At 41.6% G+C, this 15,608-nt stretch overlaps 1 protein-coding gene across 2 annotated transcripts in view; it reads right to left on the reverse strand.

Moving 5' to 3' along the window:
- Nucleotides 1-15,378, reverse strand: part of tbx15 (T-box transcription factor 15) — a gene marked incomplete at both ends in the record, with an annotated part of 70,567 nt that extends 55,189 nt beyond the window's left edge. Inside the window, 2 exons of one of the 2 annotated variants that reach the window (XM_080753797.1) lie at nucleotides 5,273-5,480; nucleotides 15,189-15,378. In XM_080753797.1, coding sequence (XP_080609923.1) covers nucleotides 5,273-5,480; nucleotides 15,189-15,378 — 398 coding nt within the window. Of the gene's footprint in view, nucleotides 1-5,272; nucleotides 5,487-15,188 lie in introns of both variants that reach the window. The other variant, XM_080753796.1, reaches the window with a different exon arrangement.
- Between the last annotated feature and the right edge of the window lie 230 nt (nucleotides 15,379-15,608).

Raw genomic sequence — 15,608 nt, forward strand, 5'->3', positions numbered from 1 at the left:
AAGGTTAAAACATGATTCATATCATGTTTATTGTGACAAAAGAAATCACGATTTACAGTATTATCGTGAAAATCTAAATCCATTATCCTGGGGCGGAACATTTGCCAAAAAATATCAGATCTACAAGCTCACAATGCGTCAGACATTTGATAGAAAGTGAAAAAAAAGAATCAAGTATGTATATTATAAGTACCTTTTACCAATTATAGAGGGTTTAAGTGGTACCGGATATGCACTCGGCAGTGGTGTGATATGGATTTTAGAAGTGGTGCCCCTCTAAATTTGTGACGTGATGATTCATGTGCGTGCATGTGAGGCGCTCGTGCGTGCAGCTAAATAAGTCTGGGCTCGCCGAGCCCAACCGAGCCCACGGCATCTCACCCCTGCAGCTCGGCAAATAAAAGGTGAATTGAACCCAGTGCATGACGGAGGACGATATCACGATAAATTAAATCTCCACGATACGAATATCATGAGTGTTTTTTATCACGATAAACGATAATATCGCTTATCGTCCCATCCCTAATATAGAGAAAGGAACACACAAAGTGCATAAACAGCTGCAGGTTATGAAATCACAGTGACATGGTGCATGGTTAAAATATGATGCTGACAATCAACCCTGTGTGGATTAATTTAACTGTGAGCCTGATGTAACATGTAACCAAATGTGTAAATTAAGCCTGATACCCTAATGGTTTTACTGTGTATAGCCTATATCCTGTCCATCCATAAAGTTTTTGTTTTTGTCGACAGAATATATGGAGGATATTATGGGACAACCACAGCTGCGCGGTGGGAAGATTTCCTCAATTGTTCTTAAAATGTCCCTGAATTGGTTTGAACTGCAGGTTCGAAACTATGTCACTGACAACCAGAGGGGAAATGGACAAAGACAGTTAGTAATTTTCTGAGAGTTAATTGTGCAAAAAAGAAAATTCACTAATTGATGAATTACTGTAACACTCCGGATTTCGCATAGAAATGTGACACAATTATTACACCTATACATGAGTTTGCATGATCTTGATCAAGAAGAATTTAGACTTTTAAAATACCGTAACATGTTGATATGGAAATATGGGGAAAACAAAAAGAAAAGATTGGCATAAGATTATTTCATGAGTAGGAATTTGAGAGACATGAAATATTATTGCATTTTTTACAATTATTTACCAGGACATATTCAACACTCCCATTTGCTTGATCTAAATGCTATGGGTCAGGACAGGCGAAAGGATGATTTGCCATCTTGACATGGCTTTTGTTGAATGTGAACAAATTGCTGCATGGGTGACCATGCAAAATGTTAAAACAATAACACTTGTGTGTTTGTACCATTGAGCGAACCCAGCTGGATAAGTGCCAGAGTGGCAGTGCCTTATTTTACAAAGGCCCACTAAACTGTGTCGTACACAGCAAAGTTCAAGCATTGTAGTTCAAATCCTGACTCCATTTTTGCAAACAATAATACATGAAGATCTCCCAATGAATTATTCTACTTTCAAAAGGTATGAATGAATACATTCAAACACAAATAACACAATATTGCAATAAGTATTAAACTATTTACGTTTTGCAGTGAATTATGTGAAGCAATATGAAGATTTTAATTACGGTATTATGTGCATATATAACATGGTATTAATGTGTACTTACTACTTACATTATACTTCCATAAAACACAGGTGAATACACTGGAGTGAGGGCTAATAAAATGTTATGTGATAACAATCTCCCGAATAATTAATGTAGGCCTACTTCCATGCTCGTTTTATATTACAGGTCAATACATATGTTAAGCATACTCACTAAATCCCTCTTATTTTTAAGTGCACAGTAGGAACCAAATGGACCCGTACGTGGTTCCATTTGCTCCCTGAGAGTCAAATGAACTCTGAGGATTTCACTTTACAAGACTCTATAAGCTAACGTGTGTTGTTAGAGACAGACCACACTCTCAACACCCAGGGGAGGGGAGGGCCATGACAGAAATGATCAGCCAATGTGTACTCAGCAAGATGAGGTCATGAAGGACCCCCCACGACAGACACCCACACGCGCACGCGCGCACGCACACACACACACACACACACACACACACACACACACACACACACACACACACACACACACACACACACACACACACACACACACACACGTAGAACCAAGACATGTAGTTAATCTTATGATAATTAGACAGTGGATGTCAACCGTGTCTTCACTTTTATATGCTGTTGTCTGGACTCCCCCCCCCCCCTCCCTCCCCCCCAACATTTGCCATCTCTTAAATGTATACGTACAAGAGTAGGCCTATGTCTATTTATATTCCTATTATTTACTTGGTGGTGATTACAACTATATGTGATAGATATATATAGGCTATAATTTGGCGAGCCATCCGCCCAGTGATGCGGTTATATTTAAGCTGGAAGATTCCTTTCATGTATATATGATTCTTCTGTCTGTGATCTTTGCGGTAAATATTGTAGATCATATAGCGCATCTGCAGGAATATTTGTCTATTATCTCTATTGCCGACCTCTGATACTTGTACTGACCACTATATAAGTGGTGAAAAGATACCCGTAAAGAATGTGGAATTATGCATTTATTCAGAATCTTACCAGCGAATAAAATGTACTGCAATATATATATATATATTGGACACATTGAAGTGCTAAGCACGAGAAAAAATGTATTAACCTGGACAGTGCTTTCTTTTTTTTTTTTGCAGTGCTTTCTTGATGATAACATATTTATATTTGGAAGGGACCCCTGGGACCCAAACTTACAAGAATAGATTAAGCCCTATTTTTTTTTTTTTTATCTACTATTTCTGAAAACATTTGAAATTTTAATTTCAATAAGCTATACACTGATATTAAAAAGAAAATGTTGGCTACTTCGTAATAAAGCATGCACTTTTGAATAATAATATAGCAAGTATGCTCAAAAGTAGAATTTTGATTGAGCAACTTTCACTTGTTGGGTATTTGACCAGGAGTAGCCTATACTTTAACTCAAGGCTTGAGCAGCCTACTTTCTTCCATTTGTGTCGGCATGACAATAAGTGAAAGGGGAATTCAGGCATATTGCATTGGTGCATGCTACATCCCAATTGGTATAGTCAGCAAAAAAAAGTGGAATATAAATATTAAATATGAAAATGGGAATGTAAAAGCATGTTTGACAACTCTATTAATATGGGTTTATAGAGTGCACGAATTCCACCTCAAAACTGTGCACAACTGCTCAAAAACAGAAAGCCGGTGCAAGAAGCATAAATAAAGGTCTAGGCTACTCAGAGAGGGAGACGTTTGGAGTTAATTCCTCGTTTTGCACTTCAAACGCTGTTTTTTTTCTCTCCTTTCTTTTCATTTAAACGTCATAAATCTGGGCCTTCATAATGAGAAAAGAGGGCTGTTTTCTTACTTCCCCTCTCCTCTGAATTTATAGGGTTATTATTAGCAAGGGCATGAAATACACACAGCTATACGGCCTTTACTACACTATGCTTCAGCGGAGAGGGATGGTTACGAGGCCATTACCAATTTAAATCTAATTCATAAAAAGGTTTATAACGAAAGTATACAGGCCTACGACGAGGAAGGATTGTTGTTTAAGCCTATAGTTTGTTGTGAATATTCAGAACAGAGAGAGATTTAAATTTAAGCCTAATTTACTAGCCTATTCAATACGGTACAGTGTCGCTTGCAAAAAGAGAATAAATATAGACTATAAAAACTAATGACTCTTGATGAAGCTTGTAGATCTGCTCTTTTTGACAAACAAATCCCTCCCGATGGCGTTACTAGGCTTGACCTATTGAATGCGTCATTCAACTTCTTTGAAGTTCCCTAAATTAACCCAGTAGCATCAAGAATTATATTTTATTTTATTATTATTATTATTATTATTCCTGGACCAAATTGACACGTCACCGTCGCCGAACGTCTTTTTGAAGCATTCCCGAAGCCGTAAACTACAGTTAGTATAGACTATATGGACCTATGCATATATGACTGAATAATTTTGTACTTTGGAAAAATAGACGCCGAGTCTTTAATCGTAAAAGTCGTGTGAGCCGCAGGCGTGGAGGGGGGACAGAGAGAGAGAGGAGAGAGAGAGAGAGAGAGAGAGAGAGAGAGAGAGAGAGAGAGAGAGAGAGAGAGAGAGAGAGAGGTGTTCCCTCTGAGAGCGGTGCAGGTCAAGTTATATGCTCGGTTTGGGTTGTAATTGTTGAGAGAAAACCAAAAACACGTTTGAAGGCAGATTAATTAGAAGCAGGTCGTCACATGATGGAATCCCCTAGCTCGCACTCACACGTCATGAAGGAAGGCTCCTGCAGGCCCCGTGATTATAGCAGCGTCCGGAGCCCTGCCCTGTGCATGTGCAACACATTAGCACCCCTCCAAAACATACCGTGCAGCGCTCATTCCCGCGTGCGCGCGCGCGCGTGCACGCTCGCGTGGGTCTGTGCAGTAAAATCCTCTGCAGAGTGTGTTAACACCGAGGAGGAGCCCGCAAATGAAACCCAAACGGTGCGCGCGTGTGTACGCGCCTCTGCTCTTTATGTTCACCTTTAGGGCCCATCGTGCCCCCTTTCTTATCAGATTTTGAACTAGGCTCAATTCAAACCTTTAACTTGCGACACAGGCTTGTTCATACTGAACTGCATTTTACGCACGGTCGACTGCAGTGGCGTCAGCTAAGGTATGGCAACATGACTGGTGTCTTGCACGCGCGCGAGGGCGAGACACCAGTCATGTTGCCATACCTTAGCAACAGGCACGATGAAAAGTACATTTTATTATTTCCCCCTGTAGCCAAGGTATGGCAGCTGCCATAGCTTGCCATACCCAATTGACGCCTCTGGTCGACTGTGCGTAAAATGCGCAGTGTGTGCCATATGTCCACTGCGATACCTCACGTAAACTCTGGATTTATTTTTAGCCACCACGAGTAGTCTAATATGCACGAATAGGCGGTGGCATCCTGGACCTACAGCAAAATCCTCAGTGTCACTTTTAAATGTACCCATTTCTTTGCAACAGTTGGTTAGGCTATAGGCTACATTTCCTACACTAAAAGAAAAAGGTAGGCCCAAAGTGTGTTGTTACATGTGTGTGTGTGTGTGTGTGTGTGTGTGTGTGTGTGTGTGTGTGTGTGTGTGTGTGTGTGTGTGTGTGTGTGTGTATGCATAACAAAGCTTATTAATTGAAATGACCTTCCGATAAAAACCTATATTAATTAGACAGTGAATTACCTTCCAGCCTTGGTGATGATCATCTCGGTGCCAATCTCGTGGAAGCGCTTCCACAGGTCCGCGCACTGTAACTCCACCTGGATCTCCTCCATGGAGGCCGGGGGCGAGGGCTCCCCTCCGCCGGCGGGGGCGTGCAGGTCCGCGGGGGAGCCGAAGGAGCACGACGTCCTCTCGGCCAGACCCTCTCCGTCTGAGCCGGGGCTCGCCTCTGAGTCTGGGGAGGAGAGATCAACGAGATTAGGAAAATAATGCGCTGCTCTCAAAAATATACGGCGTTTATGCAAGGAAACTTGGCGCAATATAGTAGCCTATAGTGGCTCCCGCGGTTGAATCCAAATCACCTGCAGCCTATAAATTGGGGGCAAAGTGCCGCAATTTGACTCGCTTTCTAGTCCACATCTTGGCTATTTAGGTTCTATTTTAATAATTTGTATCATGTAGGCTAAGGTTTATTCTTGAGTGTTTATAGCATAAACAAAAGATGTCTTTAGAATGGAATTCAGTAAAATCTCCACAGCATGATTACAGACTATAGGCCTATATTAGCTTATTTGCTAATCATCATTCTGTTGAAAATCTCCAAAATCATTAAATATCCAATATCCAAGCGCTATAGGCCTACAACACAGCCAAATTAAACGGATCCTCTTGGACAATTTAAACAAAAACAAATAATTTCGCAGCGCGCCATCTCTCTTTCTCAGAACCGAACCGGGGACGGCGGGGAGGAGGACCAGAAACTAATAATGTATTATTTATTGAGGGCTCTGACTCTGACATGTATGATGACTTGGCAGGCCCGGCCCGGCCATACAAATAATGGTTATGCAAATTCAAAGCTGCCGACACACACTGGACAGCGTCCCAGGTTCGGTTCACCCACCGAGCTGGCGCGCACACACACGCCGACCAGGACCGCTGGAAGAGCGGAGGGAATGAAGACACAGCGCCGAGTGACGGGAAGAGGAGGGGAGGACAGACCGGAGAGACCGCAGAGAGAGAGAGAGAGAGAGAGAGAGAGAGAGAGAGAGAGAGAGAGAGAGAGAGAGAGAAAGAGAGAGAGAGAGAGAGAAGACCGGAGAGACCGCAGGAAGAGGGAGAGAAAAGAAGAGACGGGGCCCAGACTTTTCATCGTGTTCTTGAGAGATCTTTTCAGTGCCATGGCAGCCCTAAAGCCTAATTTATAGTTACTCATAATCCATAACAGCACAACATAAAGAACAGCCTATAGCTTGTAGATCTGCTCTTTTTTGGCAAGAAGATAAATTATACTCATAGGCCTACAGTAGGCTATACAGACAATCCTCCCGCCCTCTTGACTATATCCTTGTTTTAAAAGTAGACCTAAGCTGTGAAATGATGTCCTACAATGAGCTGCTAGACATTTGCATATGATTTCAATATACTGGAATTACAAACGATAAGAAATAATGCTGGGCCTAATTTTTAAGTCTGCATTTACCCAATAATGCCGCTGACAGTCTGCACAGTCCATAGGATTTATACGTTTTCAGAATCAGAATTAATATTCACAAATCAGAGTTGCTTCATCTTATTTTTGAAGACCTTGGTGCAATGCAACACCTCAATTAAGACAGATGTCTCAATGGTGTCCATGTGCCACGCACACACACACACACACACACACACACACACACACACACACACACACACACACACACACACACACACACACACACACACACACACACACACACACACACACACACACACACACACACACACACACACACACACACACACAGAGAGAGAGAGAGAGAGAGAGAGAAAGAGAGAGAGAGAGAAAGAGAGAAAGAGAGAGGGACAGGGAGTTGAGGCTCCATCCATGCACATCCCAGACACACTGAAGATGAGTGCCAGAGCCACGGTTGGCTTCCTCAAAGCCTATCTTCACTCTAATAATAGCTTTGGTTCATTGAAAGTCAATGACACAAAGATCATGTTGGCATCAAGATGCTGAGACCAAGCCGAGAGCCCAAGGTGCCCACATTGTAAGAGTCAAATCATTTACTTTTTTGTTTCATGAATCATCATTTAAAATGATAGGTTACTGCCTTATTTACCAAGGTTGCTATACTCTTAATTTGTTGTTTGGAATAAACACAGGATACAAGCTGCACAGTACATATATTGCATAAAACAGAGTCAGATTTTATCAATATCAAATATAATATTAGAAAATTGGAGATCAAATTTAAGAAAAATTCAGAAGGTCTAACAAAAACAACGGTGGTCTGTTGGGGACAGACTAAAATGTGATTCTATGGTATATGAGGGTTCTCATGTTAATTATTTTCTCAAATCTTGAACGTGCGTTGCTCAAATTATACTTCTCTCTTTTGTATATCTCATTTTAAAAGTAAAAGTTATACTGCTATGTTGAGTTACATAAGTAACATTCTCAATGTACTTCTGTTAAATTAAATTTTATTTAAAAGTTACACATTCTGTGCCCTGTAACTTTATTGTATAACATTACTTTTGCTGTACTTTCACAAAACACCCTCAAATGAAGTACAATGGTATAGAACATCTATACGAGAGGTGAGAAGAATGCTGTGTTGATGTTATGATGTTGACTGCATGTGAAGCAGCCTGGCTTTGAGGAGAAAATGTGAAAGAGGAAAAACTAAAATGACTGAAATAGAGAAAAAATGGAAGAGGCTGAGGTTGGGGGGCTTGAGGTCAGGCCTATATAGGACACACACACACACACACACACACACACACACACACACACACACACACACACACACACACACACACACACACACACACACACACACACACACACACACACACACACACACACACACACACACACACACACACACACACACACACACACACACACACACAGATTTTAGTGCTGGCTATTCAAAAATAGCAGAGTTATCCCAGAAGCTCTCTTTTAGAAACAAACGAGAACATTGTTTCAACAAGGCCGCTTGAACTATGGGGCAAACATGGGAGAGGCTGTTGACCATGAGGCTGCGAGGCTTGAGGCAGGGCCTTCTGGAGGTTGACCCATGCAGGCGGCAGGGCCTATAGGGGCTGGGCGCTGTTGGCCTGCCTGTCTGTCATCAGAGCAGAGGAGCTGTCTGCTGCCACTCACCACAGCACATCACTGCAATGCGCACGCACACAGAGTTTACTGTGGTATTCTGCTTGTTCCCAGTTTCACTGTTCCGAACTGTGTGTGCGCGCGCGTGCGTGTGTGTGTGGCGTGCATGCGTCTGCGTGTGCCAGTGATAACCAGGGATTCAAGAACTTCCATGTCACGTTCAAGAGGGGGAGGGACTCTCACATCCAATAATGGGAGGGGAGAAAGAAAGGTCTGACACATGAAAATATGACGCTTGTAAACTGGTAGAAAAAAAAAACATTCATTGATATATATCTCTAAAAGAAAGGACGGGGGTTGAGATTTTCAGAGGGAGAATTTCGCAACGACTGAACAGACGCTGACATTTATTGATGATGAAAAATGTGTCCAGTCAGCAAAGAGTGCTGGCCTGACATCTGCTGTGGTTAGCTCCATGGACCTCTTTCACACACACACACACACACACACACAACACACACACACACACACACACACACACACACACACACACACACACACACACACACACACACACACACACACACACACACACACACACACACACACACACACACACACACACACACACACACGCACGCGCACACACACACACACACACACACACACACTTGCACGTACGTACTGTATAAGCCAGGGTCTGGGAAAAAACACGAGTGCATTTACGCACACATACATAACACTGTAAAGATCCAGAGCACTCCAGAGAGTATAACCCTGAGAGTGTAACTTAAGGGTCCATTTGGTTCCATTTGTTACACTCTCAGGGTTTAAACAAACACGGGGGATTTCACTAGTGATACTGTATAACTTGTGTGGTTGGTGGCTGCAATCAGTTCATGCCTGGCCTAATTAAATAGGGGTGAACATCCAATTCCATTTGCCACTAATTGGGCCCTGAATTTAATCAAGTCAATAACTCCCCACAGTCCTCTTTGCTACATCGTAACATCCATTAGCGTTCACATCTGGACCACGATGAGTCAGGCAGGCCGGGGCAGCTGGAGCCCCTGTATACGCGAAACCCAAATACAACCCACCGACGGCACCCTATATGAAATGTTGCCTTTCAAAACGGAATAGAAAAAATATATATATTATAGCGGCAGAGACCAGGTAAAACAACACATCTGTGTGTGTGTGTGTGTGTGTGTGTCAGCGAGAGAGAGAGTGTGTGTGTGTGTGTGTGTGTGTGTGTGTGTGTGTGTGTGTGTGTGTGTGTGTGTGTGTGTGTGTGTGTGTGTGTGTGTGTGTGTGTGTGTGTGTGGAGAGAGAGGATAATCTCTTCTTCACAGAACTGTATTTTTCTGATAAAGGATTCTTTATACACAGATAAATGTATGGAGCGCAAGTTATCATAAACTGCCTCCACTGTTCTGTTATACTGCGAATCCTTTCATAAGGAATATGAAATGTATAGCCTGTAGATGAAAGAACAAGAGATTTTTCAACTCTGCTTGTACCTGCAGTATGAGTATATATAGTGTAGCGACAAGTAGGCCTATACACCCTCTCGACGAGAGTTTTCAACTGGGCGCTATAGAAGTTACTGATAGGCTATCATGGTGAAGTAAAGGCCTACATGATCGACGTATTAGATCATCATGATATGGCCTTTTAGTCTATAAATGTGCCGGAAATAGATGATTTACTAACCGATTTGCTAATTTCAGATGCAGGACACCATTATACGACAGACCTTAAATTAAGCAACATGGTTTTAACCCAGTAAAACCGGGAAAGCATCTGTGTCAATTTACAATTTAGGCATTTAGCAGACGCTCTTAATCCAAAGCGACTTACAATAAGCATGTAATACATCAATACAATAAGCAAGATAATATGTCAATACATCAACAACTGTGTCCTTTAATATTTTACCATCGGCTATTCGAAAATAACAGACGTACAAGCTCACTTGGTGACACGCTGCGAGCTTGTACGTCTGCATGCTATTTTTGAAAATGTTATTAGAAAAATCGTGAAAGTGTGGGAACTACTGATTTAGAAGGCATTTGCATAGAATGGGCCTCAGCTCTTGATGAAGTTTTAAAGTGGCCAGCAGTTATCTTTGCCAACCATGACATTGCTAAAGTAACCCAAGCCACATTGACCACCACCTGTTTCAGCTACATGTGATTGAGACCCGGAGAGAGGAGACAATCAGGGGTGTCGCACCAAATTCTGGGCCTGGGTACAAGGATTCACTGCGGGCCCCCCATTGAATGTTCTTCATAGGGGGAGAGGGTTTAACCCATTTACACTGGGAACGCATTATTACACATTATTTTGTGCTTTAACTATAGAAAAATAGTCAGTGCTCAAACGTTTTCATGTGAAGGACCCCCAAAATGATATGTATTTGGCCACGGACCCGCCATCTCAAAATATTTAGTTCCAGGGACCCCCCAGAAGCAACATTTGAGTTACAAATGTTCGCTTAAAAAATACATATAGGTCTATTCAACGATTTGCACATTTTTTCACAACTTTTCAAAAATAGCAGATCTACAAGCTTACAGCGCGGCACTCAGCGCCGCGCTGTGAGCTTGTATATCTGCTATTTTTCAATAGCTAAAGTATAAAATAATTAAGGACCCTCCAACTTGGACCCTAGTAACTCAGTTCCACTCCCCCCCCCCCCTGTGACGCCCCTGGAGGCAGTAAAAAGGTTTAATCCGCCTCGTATAATGTGTTCAACATCTCTATTATACAGCTACTTCAGTACATCTTTTAAGTATCTGTACCTTATCTGAGTATTTGTATTTTTGGATATGACTACTCCACTACATTTCAAAGACAAATAGATGTTATCTTTTACTCCATTTAAGGGAAAAAGTATATAGGCTACATTATGAATTAACGTATAGCCTATAAGCCCTATTTGCATGCATATAGTGAAAATATACAATCTACAAACAGAGAGTGTTGAGATGTGATGTGAGCTTGTAGATCAGCTATTTTCCACTGTTATGGATATTTTTTCTACTTTGTAAATTGTACTTTGAATACTAGGCATGTATAGCCTGCTTTTTAATACAATTCCAGAATTAACTCAAGTACAAATTTGTCTGGGCAACTTTAACTTGAGTAGGCCTAATATTTGACCAGGAGTAGGCCTATCCTTAGACTCAAGTAGCCTACTGTCTGGGGTTGAGTACTTTGTCCAACACTGTTTAAAGCCATATAGCAGTTGGTTATATAAACGTGCACATGCTAAAGTAATTTATGAAAGAAATTGGCCAACCTAGGCTAATTAAAACATGTTAACTGGCCTATGTGTTCTTAATTGACGTTGTAGAGTTCAATGGCACCCACACAGTAGCGCCTATGTGGAAATGAAAAAGTGTCTGCCTTGTAATGGTAGGCCTATACCACAAAAAGCAAAGAAATAGTTTGGAAGATTATTTGTGAATAAAGAGATGTCTGATTTTGTGATTCCACATTCTATTCTTATTTATCCGTCTGTCTTTCAATGTTATATGAGATACATTATATAAAGGGATCCTGTGTAAATATGCCGTAAAACTTACTGGGATCTCCTTTTAGTTGACCTTGTACCAGTGAACTGTATATGAAACTGTACTTTTTCCTATGCAACCTTCTAATAAAATGTTCAATCAATCAATTGGTGGCACTGCAAGATGTTGGGCCATAATTATCATTTATATTAAATGTAAAATATGTATAGGCCCTACAAGGCTATTATGTGCTGTGCCCTGTAGGTAAACGCTGAAAGAAATGTGTGTTGTGAATGTACGCTGTCTACGCACGCATGCACGCGCGCACACATAAACGATCGACTCGACACTCGAGTCTAAATGCTAAATGAACTGGTCTAAATCCCACACAGGAAAGGGAAGAGATCTGCGAGTGAGGAATGTAGATTGGCTTGCACTTATTTGCATTTCTCAGATTTTTCAATTGAACTCTCCCTCAGTCCACGACTTGTCTAAGGCTAATAAAGATGTTATATGACCTGTCAACTCGAAAGAGGAGGGGGGGGAAAAAGTCAATTCAGTGAGAGAATTCTTCAAAAACCACATAATCTGACCGCAGAGACTCGCTTCTTTTCAATGACGCGTCAAACGGAGCCGCGCTCTCGGCCGGTGAACCGCGCCGTGCGCTGCCTGCCAGGAAACTAGCTGCTAATAAGTTGGACCTCGGAGACCCGAGAGGACCGTGCTTTTCAACCAGTGGAGCTGCGGCACCCCCTTAAAACAAGCCCGTGTCAAAGTCCCAAGGACATGCAGGGGAGCCGCGGCCTGCATGTATGGGGCCCCCAGCACGGGCCCCATAATAGGCTATAATTCAGTGCTGCTTTTGAATTTTGAATTGAGAGGAAAAAAGGGACCCCAATTTAAACAAGCCCATGCAAAATCCTTCTAGTTGACCTTGTTATCAGTGAACTATAGGCCTACTGTCCTGTTTATGTGCAAACTTCTAATAAAGTATTCAATCAATCTTCTCAGCCAAGGACCCCCGAATATGTATTTGACCACGAACCAATAGTGTTGTGCCATGCAGGGACCCGCTACAAGATCAAAAATATTCTACGTTTTTGCACGTTTTTTTCCAATAATGCAGGGTTAAAATTGCCAAACTGATTTTGATATACTATATTAACACATTTAGCTATATGGACCCCCCATGGACCCCCCTGGGGGGAGGGGGTCCCCAAGGCCAATATGGCCTGGCCTTGGGGTAACTGGGAGGGACCCCAAGGCCAATATGAGAGCCACTGTCTACTTATAATCAATACACTACTTACTTATTTTGCACAGCACAACCCCGAGTATTCATTTAACACCGACAAAGTAACCTTTTATTAGATCCATTTTATGATTATTATTTTCTGTCTGTGTATAGGCCTAACGCCGTCGACAGACTGACTGACTGACTGACTGACTGACTGACTGACTGACTGACTGACACTGTCAAACGTTTGAACTTTGAAGGGTCGTCTTCGCAAGGCGAAAAAGAACATGTCTACAAGCTAACAACAAGATGTGCGTGCATCAAGACGCGTTGGTGCGTGTGTATAGCTTGCAGATCCGCTATTTTCGGCAAAAGACCCTTTCAGAAAGTCCACCACAGTGTTCGGAAATTATATTATTTTAGACCTGCAATTTCACATTTGAAAAAAAAAACAAGGTGTAATGAATTATGATTTACACTATTATAGATGGAATAGTTTATATTTAAAAATATCATGAATGATAATGATATAATTATTATCATATAATTATTATCATTAGGCCTATAACTGTGCTGTAAACTTGAGATATGTGCAGGTGTACGGTCGCATGTTAGCCTATATTGCTTATAAATTAAAGCTTCGCTACCAAAATGCATGAAGTGTTTTCTTCGTGTCTAAAGAGAATAAAACAACCTATAGCCTACACAGCTGCTTTATGCGTCTCAATTAAGCTCCAAATAAAGCCAACGATGCAGGGGTGAGAAGTCAACATCCTGTCTGTTATGTTATTGAAATCATTCCTTTCGCCTCTGGATTCTGTCTGAATGCCGCGCGCATTCAATCCCTCTCCAAAGACAAATAAATTAGCTTCTGATTTTGGAATTGTTTGAGATAATAGCCAAAAATACATGTATCTTAACTCCAATTTGTATGGGCTAAATTAATTCAAATTTGGTAAACCAGCAGAACGCAATAATTCAATTATAATTATATATTTGTGTTACTCCTGACTGAGGCAAATAATACTGTAAATTGGGTCAAGCCGCTTAAATAATTGATATTAATATTTATATATAATGTATTATTTAAAGACGGCGTCATAATGCAAATATACAGTTTCAACGAACAAGTTTAGGAATTGTATATTTCAATTAAATAAATATTGGTCATGTTATACGCACGCCATTCCTATAGGCCCATACACTCCCAGGAAAATAATTTTTAGACTGTTTTGACTCTTATTTCCGTGCACAACGCCATGCATGCATACACAGGCCTACATAGTACCTATAGACATGGCCCGTGTTCTTCCCGTGGATTTCACTGACGTCTTGTTGTGAAAGGTCAGAGTATTAACACATACGCCAAGGCTTGGAAACAACAAAGCGTCGTGCGTATTCTTCGTAGTGGGATAAGATTAGAGAGCCTTCATCAGTGCCATTTCTGAGGATAAATACTTTCTCAGAATAATCAAGCCTTTCGTGTTCTGCGTGGAGAACCAAGCAGTGTGCGGTGCAAGAGAGATGCTTTTATTGCGCAATAATAAGTAACCTTTAGCGATCTGCTCTCAGCAAAGGGGAAATATAGCAGAATATTTACACTTATTCTATTATTGATGGATTACATGTTGATTTGCTGTCAATCAAGTGTGGAATTGAACAATATGTCTAATAGGCGGACGCGGTGTGGAATAATATAATGAAATATTACACCAGGGGCCACTCTGCAGGCCTGTATGTCAACTTATGGTTGGAATCAATCTTCTTAGCTTAACCAAAACAGTCGAATTGCGTTACAAGTTACCGTATCTCTTAAAGCAAATTAAATTGTTGTAGGCCTAGTTTTGGCATTCCCTTATTATTATTATTAATATTAATATTATATTCATATATCTCTTCAATATAATCCAAGCATGTTGATGAGTGGAGAACACGGAACTATACATTCTATCAAGTCGTGCTATAAAAAAAACTGTGTTAATTTAGGCTAGATGGGAGAAAGTAGGCTACAACATGTAGTATAGGCGTTAACTCTCGGTGTGGAAATGCAAACGCGTGTTTGCGCGCACTGACCCGGGTCGATATCCAGACAGTGCGCGGCCGGGTCCGAGCCGTCGGTGGCGAGGCTCTCCATAGACAACTCCAGCTCCTTCTCCTCCCAGCCGCGCAGCTTTCTCTTCTTGTTCGAGCCGATCAGGGCTTCCACCGAAAACGCGTGGGCTCTTGAGCTCAGAGCGGCGGCAGAGCGTCTCCTGTCAGTCATTATTTTCTCTCTTCGGCGGGACAAGATCCACCCGAGGGGGGAAAGGAAGGAGGAGAGGCACCCAAAAAACACACTAAACTCCCCAAAAGTCCACGCGTCCAGCAGCGAGCAGCAGCAAAAAAACACAACAGAAGAATACGTCACTGTTTTGTTTTTTTGTTTTTTGTTTTTACAGCGGGACCAAAACTCAAAAACAAAAAGTGTCCAAAGTAGTAATCCCAACTGTGACT

The sequence above is a fragment of the Nannobrachium achirus genome (assembly GCF_963921795.1).
Source record: "Nannobrachium achirus genome assembly, chromosome: 22".
Classification (NCBI taxonomy): domain Eukaryota; kingdom Metazoa; phylum Chordata; class Actinopteri; order Myctophiformes; family Myctophidae; genus Nannobrachium; species Nannobrachium achirus.